The sequence below is a fragment of the Heterodontus francisci genome, chromosome 19 (assembly GCF_036365525.1).
Source record: "Heterodontus francisci isolate sHetFra1 chromosome 19, sHetFra1.hap1, whole genome shotgun sequence".
Taxonomy (NCBI): Eukaryota; Metazoa; Chordata; class Chondrichthyes; order Heterodontiformes; family Heterodontidae; genus Heterodontus; species Heterodontus francisci.
The window spans coordinates 60,041,913-60,055,154 of NC_090389.1; the positions used below are offsets into that span (position 1 = coordinate 60,041,913).

General features: G+C 41.5%; 1 protein-coding gene across 1 annotated transcript in view; it reads right to left on the reverse strand.

The window, feature by feature from the left end:
* The window catches only part of LOC137380344 (voltage-dependent L-type calcium channel subunit alpha-1D-like), a 487,921-nt gene that overhangs the window by 374,962 nt on the left and 99,717 nt on the right, over positions 1 to 13,242 (reverse strand). The window contains exon 8 of the mRNA XM_068052272.1: positions 6,923 to 6,997. Within this exon, the coding sequence (XP_067908373.1) occupies positions 6,923 to 6,997 (75 nt within the window). The remainder of the gene's footprint in view (positions 1 to 6,922; positions 6,998 to 13,242) is intronic.

Genomic DNA, 13,242 nt, shown 5'->3' on the forward strand with positions numbered 1-13,242 from the left:
CATTTGGAAATATATCACACTTCCTTCATCATTCCCGTGAATGAATTTTTAAAAAGTAAACAGGGAAAGCCCAAACAGTTCAGAGTCGGAGTTGGTAAATGCAGTGCATGATGGCTTCCAACACAGTCAAGCATAAATATTGGCCAGGACACTGGGGCTAACTTCCCTGCTCTTCTTCCACATAATGCCATGGGATCGTTTATGTCCACCTCAGAGGGTAGACAGGGCTTCGGGTTAATGCCTCATCCAAAAGACGGCACTTCCAACAGTGCAGCACTCCCTAGGTACTGCAGTGGAGTGTCAGCTTGATTTTTGTGCTCAAGTCCTGAAGTGGGACTTGAATTCACAACCTTCTGACTCAGGCAAGAATGCTATCAACTGAGCCATGGGTGACACAAGAAACAAAATGGCTTGTATAAATGCTGCAAAAAGGAAAGAGATTCACTGGAAACAATAGAAGAAATTGTACAAACAAATTAAGAAGCTGATAAGCAAGGCAAAGCTAGACTGGGAAAAATACATAGCAGCTGAAACGAAACCGAACAGCAAAACATTATTCCTGTATTGCAATAGAAAAAAGATAGTCGAAGAGGTGAAAAACACAAAAGATGCAAATAGCCTTGAATATGCAGATAAAAATAGTAAATGTTCTGAATGACTTAATTGCTCCAAGTAGTCACAAGGCAGACATGAGCAAAATATCCTTTCCACAAACATCCCAAGTAAAACTAATGTTTATTTTATACATGCGATGGAAGTCCGAGACTGGCCATTCAGGCTCAAAATAAATAATTCCCCAGAATTAGATGGTATTTATCCCAAAGTGCTGAAACGGACTAGGAAAGAGATTTGTGAAGGACAGCCAATCATAGAACATAGAACATTGAACAGTACAGCACAGTACAGGCCCTTCGGCCCACGATGTTGTGCCGAACCTTTAACCTACTCTAAGATCAAACTAACTACCTACCCTTCATTCGACTATCATCCATGTACCTATCCAAGAGTCGCTTAAATGTCCCTAATGTATCTGCTTCTACTACCACCACTGGCAGCGCATTCCACGCACCCACCACTCTCTGTGTAAAGAACCTACCTCTGACATCTCCCCGAAACCTTCCTCCAATCACCTTAAAATTATGCCCCCTGGTGATAGCCCTTTCCACCCTGGAAAAAAGTCTCTGGCTATCCACTCTATCTATGCCTCTCATCATCTTGTACCTCTCTATCAAGTCACCTCTCATCCTTCTTCGCTCCAATGAGAAAAGCCCTAGCTCCCTCAATCTTTCTTCGTAAGCATGCCCTCCAGTCCAGGCAGCATCCTGGTAAATCTCCTCTGCACCCTCTCTAAAGCTTCCACATCCTTCCTATAATGAGGTGACCAGAACTGAACACAATATTCCAAGTGTGGTCGAACCAGGGCCTTATAGAGCTGCAGCATAACCTCTGTTCCTCCACACTACCAAGAATCCGGTCTTTAAGCCTGTATTCTGCATTCAAATTCGACCTTCCAAAATGAATCACTTCACACTTTTCCAGGTTGAACTCCATCTGCCACTTCTCAGCCCAGCTCTGCACCCTGTCAATGTCCCGTTGCAACCTACAACAGCCATCCACAGTATCCACAACTCCAGCAACCTTCGTGTCATCGGCAAACTTGCTAACCCAGCCTTCCACTTCCTCATCCGTCATTTATAAAAATCACAAAGAGCAGAGGTCCCAGAACAGATCCCTGCGGAACACCACTGGTCACCGAGCTCCATGCTGAATACTTTCCATCTACTACCACCCTCTGTCTTCTATGGGCCAGCCAATTTTGTATCCAGACAGCCAACTTCCCCTGTATCCCATGCCTCCTCACTTTCTGAATGAGCCTACCATGGGGAACCTTATCAAACACCTTGCTAAAATCCATATACACCACATCCACTGCTCTTCCTTCATCAATGTGTTTTGTCACATCTTCAAAGAATTCAATAAGGCTTGTGAGGCATGACTTGTCCCTCACAAAGCCATGCTGACTGTCTCTAATCAAACCATGCTTTTCCAAATAATCATAAATCCTGTGTCTCAGAATCCTCTCCAATAATTTGCCCACTACCGACATAAGACTGACTAGTTTATAATTCCCAGGGTTATCCCTATTCCCTTTCTTGAACAAGGGAATAACATTTGCCACCCTCCAATCATCCGGTACTACTCCAGTGGACAGTGAGGACGCAAAGATCATCGCCAAAGGCGCAGCAATCTCTTCCCTCGCTTCCCGTAATATCCTTGGGTATATCCCGTCTGGCCCCGGGGACTTATCTGTCCTCATATCATTCAAAATTTCCAGCACATCCTCCCTCTTAACCTCAACCTGTTCGAGCATATCAGCCTGTTCCACGCTGTCCTCACAAACGACCAGGTCCCTCTCACTAGTGAATACTGAAGCAAAGTATTCATTTAGGACCTCCCCTCCCTCCTCCGACTCCAGGCACAAGTTCCCTCCACTATCCCTGATCGGCCCTACCCTCACTCTGGCCATCCTCTTGTTCCTCACATAAGTGTGGAACGCCTTGGGATTTTCCTTAATCCTACCTGCCAAGACTTTTTCATGTCCACTTCTAGCTCTCCTAAGTCCATCATTGTAGGAATAACTGGACATTGGGGAGGCACCAGAAGATTGGAAGCAAGTTAATGTGGCCATATTCAAAAAGGGTCACAAAACAGGCACTGTGATTTACAGACCAATTAGTCTCATCCATTCCATGTAGATCATGTAATTAATTATCAGGAGTTAACATAAAGATCATATGTTATGGGGCAAAGGTCTGTATTACAGGCCTGCACTATAGTGGAGGAATACACCTTTTGGAGCTCACAATGAGAGGTTCACTGATCTGTTATGGAGGGAGAGGGTTGCTCTATGAGTCATGCAGCAACGACATGCCGAACATGGTCACTGTAACCTTGCAGATTGCCATATAGATTGCTGGAAGCAAGGTCATGACCATATCAGTAGTGCAAAAGTGTACATTTCTGTTTGCAAACCCTCCAGCTGCCATCTGGCTGAAAAAAGATAGCAGTTGTGGAGTTCATAAGGGGTGCGAAATGTTCAATATATGATCTCGAAATGGCTGTCACATTTTGCTGCAGGTGGTTCTTGATAAGATCAATTTCCATACCTCCTTCCAGGGTAGAAATTCATCAGCAATGCAACTGCAACATGTGCTTTAACAGGGAGGTCTGAGGCCAGTCCAAATCTGGGGCCTCAGGCCTCATTGATATTAATCTGATGAGCTATTGCCGCTTGCTATCTCTCCACAGGTAGCTCACCCATTTGGACTGCTTGCCTCACAGGCAACTCCTTCTCAGCTATCATCTCTAGTCCTTGCTGACCTATATTGGCTGCTAGTAGCCCAATGCCTCTAATTTAACATTTTTACCCTCATGTTTAAATCCCTTCATGACCCCACTCCTCCCTTTCGCTGTAACCTTCTCCATCACTACAACCACCCCTGTGATTCTTCATTCCTTGGATCTGGGCTTTTGTGCATTCCCATGCCCTGGAACTCCCTGTCTAAATCCCTCTGGCTCTCCACTTCCCTCACCTACTTTAAGACCCTCTTTAAAACCCACCTCCTTGACCAAACATTTCATCAGAACTCCTAAAATTGTCTTCTTTGGCTGAATGTCCATTTATTTATTTCTGATTTCACCCTTGTGAAGTACCTTGCGATGTTTTTCGACATTCAAAGCGCTATATAAACATAAGTTGTTATTCTTGCTGTCATCGTCACCTTTTATTATGCTAATAAGATAATTTTTTGTGGGTATCTTTCAGTATGAGAGATCACAAATTATACCAAGATATAAGCATTTTCTTAACATCTGATTTCATGTGTAGCTACTTTAATGACCAACAGCATATTTTGGTTTGTCAGCCATAGAGTCATAGAGTTATACAGCACAGAAACAGGCCCTTCAGCCCATCGTGTCTGTGCCAACCATCAAGCACCTATCCTAATCCCATTTTCCAGCACTTGACCCGTAGCCTTGTATGCTATGGCGTTTCAAGTGCTCATCTAAATACTTGATGAATGTAATGAGGCTTCCGGCCTCTACCACCTCTTCAGGCGTTCCAGATTCCAAAAACCCTCTGGGTGAAAAATGTTTTCCTCAAATCCACTCTAAACCTCCTGCACCTTACCTTAAATCTATGCACCCTGGTTATTGACCTCTCCGCTAAGAGAAAAAGTTTCTTCCTATCGATGCCCCTCATAATTTTGTATACCTCAATCATGTCGCCCCTCAGCCTTTTCTGCTCTAAGGAAAACAACCCTAGCCTTTTCATTCTCTCTTCATAGCTGAAATGCTCCAGCTCAGGCAACATCCTGGTGAATCTCCTCTGCATCCTCTCCAGTGCAATCACATCCTACCTATAGTGTGGTGCCTAGAACTGTACACAGTACTCCAGCTGTGGCCGAACTAGCGTTTTATACAGCTCCATCATAACCTCCCTGCTCTCATATTCTATGCCTCGGTTAATAAAGGCAAGTATCCCACATGCTTTCCTAACCACCTTATCTACCTGTGCTGCTGCCTTCAGTGATCTATGGACAAGTACACCAAGGTCCCTCAGACCCTCTGTACTTCCTAGGGTCCTACCATCCATTGTATATTCCCTTGCCTTGTTGGTCCTCCCAAAATGCATCACCTCACACTTCTCAGGATTAAATTGCATTTGCCACAGCTCCACCCATCTTACCAGCCCATCTATATCGTCCTGTAATCTAAGGCTTTCCTCCTCACTATTTATTGCACCACCAATTTTCGTGTCCTTTCACTTTGACTATATAAACTTAATGAAGCCTACAAAACTAAATCATTTGTAATGAATTTCTTTTACTACAACAATGAGGATCAATTTAATTCATTCACATATTTCAAAACATACTGGAGAATTTTCATCTGTTATGAGCAAAATTATATACAAAATGTGTGCAAATCCATACATGTACAAAGTTGCTATTTTCCCCCATACACGGCATAGTTCACAAAACAAATGTAGAATTTAACATAATTATTGTGTGTATTAAACATAGGTCCCCATTCTGTCATTTACACATAGGATGAATATTTGCACAAGCATATAGTTCTTTCCATGTATCTAAACTGGAAAACCTGTTTTCTGACCTAAAAATCTTATGGTTTGATGATGTGTTTATGTTCCAATAGAGAACTGGAGTTTTATATACACTTTACTTTGTTCACTGCTAATTCTAATAGAGTAATTCTCCACTCCTTTTAGATTTCAGTTGGTGCTTTCTTATCATGGAGTAGTTGAAATTGGTAATTGACCATGTTGTCCATATTGATTGCAATTTTTTCCAGATTATTGAGCAAACAAATAACCTAGATGCTGCAAGGAAGATTACAATATAAAATAAAAGGAACTGAAATAAAAAGCCAAAATGATTATGCCAAAATATTGACTGCAATCTGATAAAGTCTTATCTGGATTCACAGAGCCAACTCTAAATATGTCAACATCACCTGCTACTTGGTAGGAGATTTTTTAATCAATTTTTATCAATCGCTGATTCTAATAGGTAGTCATATGAGAGGAAGGTAAAAATAGTGAATACAGGCTGGATGTGATATGAGCTGTCACAAAAAAACATGGAAGGACATAGGCATGAATCAGTAGTTAATTGGGAGCAAAAGGATTAGGAGGAAGGATAGCAGAATGTGATTGTACTAGGTTCAACTGCTCCTTTTTATTAATCTGAATAAAACAGTACTGTATGCACATAACACCTGGGTGAGGAGAGATCTTAGGTGTAAGTACATTTAATCCACAGCAGGATGAAACTTTTTTTTGACAATTTGAAGGGCAAGTATGTTCTTTTTCATGTTTTATTGTACTTGAATGGGATTTGTGCTCTAAAGTTTTCTGTTTGAACTTAATTAGAATCAATGGTTGTGCATAATTGTCATTATATGCATTTATGTTTTACATCTGAAAATGGAAGGAAAATAGCTTTTATACATTATGCATTAGATGAAAATTTGCCACATTAAGTCACCACACTCAGAGTGGTTAAAAAGCCTGGTAAGAGACAAAAGCACACAGTTCAGTTAAAGCACTAAACCTGATGTAGAGATAAATGTACAATGAAAAAAGATCTTAATAATTCTCAATGTTAAAATATGTAAACACTTGTTTATACAGCACAAAATTCAAGTTTTTTTAACCAGTTCTAGTTTTATTTTACAGTTTTGATATATTTCAACAGACTATTGATAAGCTGAACGCCTTTGAGATGTGGACATATAGGAGGATGTTCTGCATATCCTACACAGACGGAAAGACTATTATGGAAGTGCTGGAAATGGCTGGAGAAAAGAGGAAATTAGTGCATAACATCAACAGGAGAAAGATACAATATTTCAGTCACATCATTAGAGCAGAAGGTAGACAGAGACAAATATCGGAAGGAAATATTGACATAAAACGTAGGAGAGGAAAGCAAAACAGAAAATGGATGACGGATATAATGGACTGGATGCAGCTGACCTATGCAAAATGTGTAAGGACAGCGAAGGACAGATAGGGATAGAGATCCATGGCAGTCAACCTTCTGGGAAGAAGGTGACACCAATGAATGAATGAATCTTTCGGTATAGAACTGATCATGTCCACTGAATTGCACATTCTTCTAAAACATAGTCAAATGATGACCTTTTTTCATAATCTGGACCATTCAACCAAATCAGCCTCTTCTCTACAGAAAAACAATGTTTTTGTTATTATGAAACACTGCAAATAATATATAGAAATATCTGAACATGCAATGGAGAGAAAATAACAATTACAAAAGAAGCATAAGCCACACAAAGCACAAACAAATCCAAGGCAAAAGCAAACAAAAATTACCATGTGTTTCAGATGATTGGCTAAACCATGCAAACCTTCCTTTCTTCTTTTCCATTAATTCGGCCAGTGTTACCCCTTCATATTAAATGCATGCAATTCCAGGTATTTAAACATCAGATGGCAGCAGCAACATAGCAAATATTAAAATCAGCAATTGGAAAATGAGGTAACATATAATTCTAATGTAACAGAAATAATGCTAGAGTCAAAACAAAAGATGAGACACTGAATACAAAGCTACTGACGGTTAAATCACGAGTTGGCTGAAACAATAATCAGAATCAGTCAGATTTGTTTGCGTTATAGTGTGGTGTGCATGATGTTACCAATCCCATTTATTATCGCTGAATTATTATCTCTGAAATTAATGCCACAACGTGCTCCAAAATTTAGTTATTAAAAATTGAATTTTATATTTAATTGTAAACAATCTAAGTCTATATGAAGTTCTTGCCACTGGTCTAATAATGTCTTCTCTCTATTTTCTCCTAAACTGTGAAACAGCTAAGCAAAACAGAGCAAAGAGTTAATAGTATTGTATGGAGCTGAGTAGTAGGTATCAACACATTGAAGGACTGACCTTTAGAGTTAATGCTAACTTTTAAAGTAACATAGAATATGTTAATATTCTTATATAACATTATAATAAAGTTTTCCTCAACTATCTCCAAAGTCCTTCCAGTTCTTTAGAATATGGTGTTCATGATAATTTTGTATGGAGTAGCAGTATTTATGTTGCTTGATCATTTGTGTCCATAAAGCTTGCAAACCACTACTAATTAGATTAGATTAGAGATACAGCACTGAAACAGGCCCTTCGGCCCACCGAGTCTGTACCAACCATCAACCACCCATTTATACTAATCCTACACTAATCCCATATTCCTACCAAACATCCCCACCTGTCTCTATATTTCCCTCCCACCTACCTATACTAGTGACAATTTATAATGGCCAATTTACCTACCATCCTGCAAGTCTTTTGGCTTGTGGGAGGAAACCGGAGCACCCGGAGAAAACCCACGCAGACACAGGGAGAACTTGCAAACTCCACACAGGCAGTACCCAGAATCGAACCCGGGTCCCTGGAGCTGTGAGGCTGCAGTGCTAACCACTGCGCCACTGTGCCGCCCCTTGTGGTGAGTGATGCTGTATTTGTAAACTAAGTAACTTATGAAGCAGTTTTGCTCTGTTATATGTCTTTACAAAATACATCATAATATTGTTATAGATTTCTTAGCCAATGTCCTGTGAAGAATCCTTCAGAGACAGAAACAGCTGTCCGTATAAAAATTCTATATTTTAAAATACATGATTAAACAGCATTGTATCTGTATAAAAATCATACTGTATTTCATGCAATGGAAGTTAGTTTGATGGATAGTGCGTAACTGGAAGTGGCTTCATCTTAAGGCATGGTTACCGAATGTTTAATCTGCCTCAGCTGCTTTCGGGTACTGCAATACTGGTCACTTTCATAAGTCGTCCAAGCATCTTGGCCCAGATTTTGCGGTCAGCAGTAAAGTAAAGGGACTCACCACTTAAAGAAAGCTGTCCACAAAGATCTAGTGATCTCTGTGGTGCAGACGTTCACTTTCCTGATGTCAGTTTGAATCTGGCACCAAGTCAAGAGGATCACCAGGCATCCAGCAACAGCGCTATCATTAAGCAGGGTAATTGGCCAATCATATTGAAGAATTGTCACAGACATTAAACCAGGAAGTAAAAACCACTAATTGCTTCACTTTTAATCTTTAAATTTTGCAGATAGCAAAATAAATGATTAGGACATACACATGGGGTTCAGGTAGAAACTAAAATGTCATTTTTTTTTTAAAAGGTGGAATTTCTTATCATAATGGAGAAATTTGACATTCAATAAATATAAAATTGCTCTTTCAAGGCCAGTGATACTGCTTAGCCATAATTATGTACTTGGTGTGTTGTTTAAAAAAACAGTTATACCTCATTCAACAAGATGTAACATTTTCAAGGGTTTTAATTGTGAGACTTAAGAGTATGAGAGTTGCAGTTCTGTCAGTTCAACGGTTTCCCATTGATTGCAGTCTGGGGCAACCATCAACAGTGCATCCTCTGGAGAAGCGGAGAATCATTGACAGCAACCTCTGTATTTCTGCATTTAACTGTACCCGTGCAGACGCTAGAAGTTGCTGTCAGTTTCAGTGGAGTAATGATGGCAAATGCTGACAGTTTCACCATCATTACCATCGCAAAATCTGGACTCTTATGTTCAGAAGTGTATTCACACTGTTCAGTATCTAATTATATGATAGCATGACCTAGGTGGAACAGTAAAATTCCTTTGTACACTGAATTAGATAAGTCATGTTTCACACCTGTCTCCATCTCCAGTTCTCTGACTTTTAAGCAGGGGAACTGACAACCACTTTCGTCAGATATGACCAGAAATGAAGTGATAAGCTGCTTATTTTACAGAGAGCAAGTGAATATACAGGGAGGAATTTTAATTGCCAAGGGAAGGTGGGTTTGGTTGCGGGCAGTGAGTTAAAACCCCTGAAATTGACATCGGGTCGGGATCCCGACATCAGCCCAACCTCTTCTGGGTTTCACGGGATTTAAGATCTGTCAGGTAAATCATTAAGATACTTAAAAAGGCAAGTAAGAACTGTTTTAACCTTCAATTCTGGATTTGACAGTCATGCCACCTGTTTTCCAACCTGTCAGCAACTCACCAGCGTCATCAAAGCGAGTGCACAGCGGGAAGAGCTTCTCCACTGAATCTGACATGCTGGGAAGTCTTTGATCAGTGAAAATGAAGAGCTCCAGCCATTGGCCAGTTGAGAGGTTGCTGTACAAAGCATTTCTTCTCTCAGAGAGGGTTATCACTGCTTGCAAGGTGATTGCCAGCTTCTTGAAAGGCACTTCACCTGTCTAACACTTCGCTCACTTCCGGTTGCACTTCCCTGTTGCCAGCCTTCACTATGGCATAGAGCAGCTTATGAAACTGCACTTTGATCATTTGATGAGGGGTAAGAGCAGAAGCAACATGACCACCAACAGCAGCAGTAGGAGCAACAGCAGCAGCAACACCAGCTGCCTTCTCCTCAGCTACAAGCCCTTCTAGAGGATGGACACAGAGATCCAGCTGGAAGGTAAGACCCCCAACACATGGTCTACATTGTTACGACCGAGGTGGGAGGAGTGCACTGTTTTTCTAGTTCCATTTTTCCACAGGTCACAACCTATATTTAAACTTTTACCCAGTTACCAATACGGTCAATCATAGACTCTATTTTTATACCAGAAAAAATATACCCAACAGATTTCTTTAATAATTATTATAAAACAAGACATAACCAGTATGAAGCCAAGCATCAACACACAAATATGAAAGTTCCCTTTTACTTTAGACACAGACACACACAAAAAATAGAGAGATTTTCTTTTTAGAGCTCTGTTACAAAAAAAGACAAAGAAGAATACTTTGGCCAAATACTTGCTAATTCTTGAAGAAAAAAGAGAAGATATGGAAAGATGCCAGTTGTCCTTTTTTCAGTTTGGCGTCCCAAATTTGCATAGACAGCTGTCACTGGGATCTTTCTCTGGAGCAACTTGGTCAGGCGACATCAAGGATTTATCCAGCAGCTTTTTCCAGTGTCTCAGGAAAAATGTGGCAACCAGGGTTTCAGTCGGGCCTTTCAGGAGGAATGCATTATCAATTTCTCTATTTCTTATACTCGCTTCTAAGAGCTTCTCAAACAGATGGAAAAACTGGTAGGCTTTTCAAAGAGATGGGAAAGGCTGAGTTTGGGGTTTATCCTTCAGGTTGATTTTTAAAACTCCAACTGACTGTCCAAAGCAAAACCAAAAACAATCTCAAGAGTCAAGCCTCCTGACCCCTATAAATCTTGACCTGTCACTTCCCTGTAAACATCTTCTCCAATGCAAAAAGCCCCTGCTGTGTACTTATCTGAAGACAGATGACTTCCAGTACTTGTTGCTTGCAAACAAGTCCAAAAGACCTTACAATGACTTTTTAAAAAAAAACAAATTTCAGCATCTATGGAATCCTTTTTTCAGTTTTAAAACACAAGTCCTCCAAAATTTAACAAAAAAATGGAAATACTTTTGTAACAACATGCAGAGGTTCAGCTCTCTTGACATTTCTGAGACATTGGCCATCAGACGCTGCATCATGGCTGGTCCTCAAATGCTCGTGCCCAGTGACTCACCACGTGCAAATCTCACCTCTATATGATAGTATGTGCTGTGCCCATATCTGAGTGGTGGCTATGACTGTCACATCAAGTGGCGGTGCTTCTTCCTCAGAGGTGTGCTCTTGCTCTGACCCTTCATTGTCAGGCTGCACTGACTGGCCAGGCAGCAGGTCTTGGGTATCTGAAAACATAAATGCAGAAGCAGAGGGTTGGGTGAGGGAAGTGGGTAGTTGGTGGAAAGCAAGAGGCGCATGGTCACACCATCTGCAGTTTACACTTCATACCAGATTGTGGGATGAGGGTGAACAGGAATTTGAGAAGGGGCATAAGCAGAATGTCACCCTGAATGGTTTCAGCAATGCCAGTTGTAGTGACCTCAGTGACTGCCACACCAATAATTCGGAGCACCATCAACTCCAAGGAGTTGAGGACATGCAACCGTGCCTGCCCCCTGCTGGCACTTTGCTGCTTCCTCTTGTTATGTGCCAACTTGTCCTGCAAAAGAGAGGGAAGAATGTCAATGCGTATGTTACAATATGCTTGGGTGATGTGTCTGTCATAGCTGAATAGCTGGTAGTATGTGGAAGCTGTGCGATGTGGGTGTGAGGGTCAGCTGGAGCATATGCATGTTAGTAATGAGTCCTGATTGCCAGAGATTGTTGAGTGATGGGGTGTGGTGCATCGAGCAGTGTGTGAGGTTGATTGTGCAGTGGGTAGTGAAGATGCATTCTCTCACCTTGAGCACTCATGTGAAGTCAGTGAACTTTTTCCAGAACTGTAACCAGGTCCACAGGGCCAGACTCCTTGCATTGACCTTTGTGTTTATCGGCTTCAATTCCCTTCAAAGGCTCCCTAGCCCCCTGTGGAAAGATGAGCTCTCTCCTTCTTTCCACCTCCATCACAAAGGCCTCCAGCGGTGTATCACAGAACTCTCTCAAGCCTACTGCTCCATTGCTCCTCTTTCTTCCTTCGGAGAAATTCTTCCACAAACAGTTCCAGCCCTTGCAGCAGCTAGAATGCACCTCCCCTTTAAGAAGTCCAGACTACTTTTAATTCATTCTAGCCTCACACAGGCTGGACCCCCTGCTGAACATGCAGCCAGTTAGCAGCGCACCTTTCACATCTTCAAAACATACCAAAGCACTTGACAGCCAATGAAGTACTTTTGAAGCATAATCACTGTTGTAAGATAGGAAACGTGGCAGCCGATTTACAGACAGCATGCTCCCACAAACAACAATTAATAATGACCGGATAATGTTTTTTTTTAAAGTGATGTTGATTGAGTGATGAATATTGACTAAGACACCAGGAATAACTCCCCTGCTCCTCTTCGAATAGTGGCCATGGGATTTTTTGCATCTACCTGAGAGAGCAGACATGGCCTCAGTTTAATGTGTCAACCGAAAAATGGTACCTTTGACAGTGCAGCACGCCTTACGAATACACTGGAGTGTCAGCCTATATTTTTGTGCTGAAGTCTCTGGAGTGGACTTGAACTCACAACCTTCTGACTCAGAGGTGAGAGAGCCACAGCTGGCATTGAAGCAAGATGGAATGAGGATGGGAAAGTAGTAATTGGAAAGTCAAGTGTTTGGAGTGTGGAGTAAGGAAGGTGTCCTTAGAGAAGTTGATGGTTGTGCAAGTGCTAGGATGCAAGAAAAGAAGACTATTCATACCTTTTGGAAAGATGTAAAGGAAGAGGTGCATGTGTTTGGAATGAGAAAGTGTTGCAGTGTGCCCTTGTGATTGGTTGTCAGTTTGTTAAGAAAGATGGAGAGATGAAGAGCTGTACTCACCTTTGCTGCTCTAGTAATATCATTGTACCTCTTTCTACATTGAACCCAGGTCCTGAGAGTGATGCTGCTGGCACTGATCCTTTCAGCCACCTCTGTCCAGGGCTGCTGGATCTTACTGCAGATGCTGGGGAACAGTACCTTCCTCCTTGCATTGTCGTCCTCCACAAAGAACTCCAGGAATGCATTAGATACCCCAGGGCGACCCTATGACTTATTATTGCCAAGATAATTGCTTGCACACTCTTCGAATTAAATCTTCCAGAGGGAATGCAGCCTCACATTAAGAGGTGTATTTCCACTTTAAATAGCCCACCAGAAATTG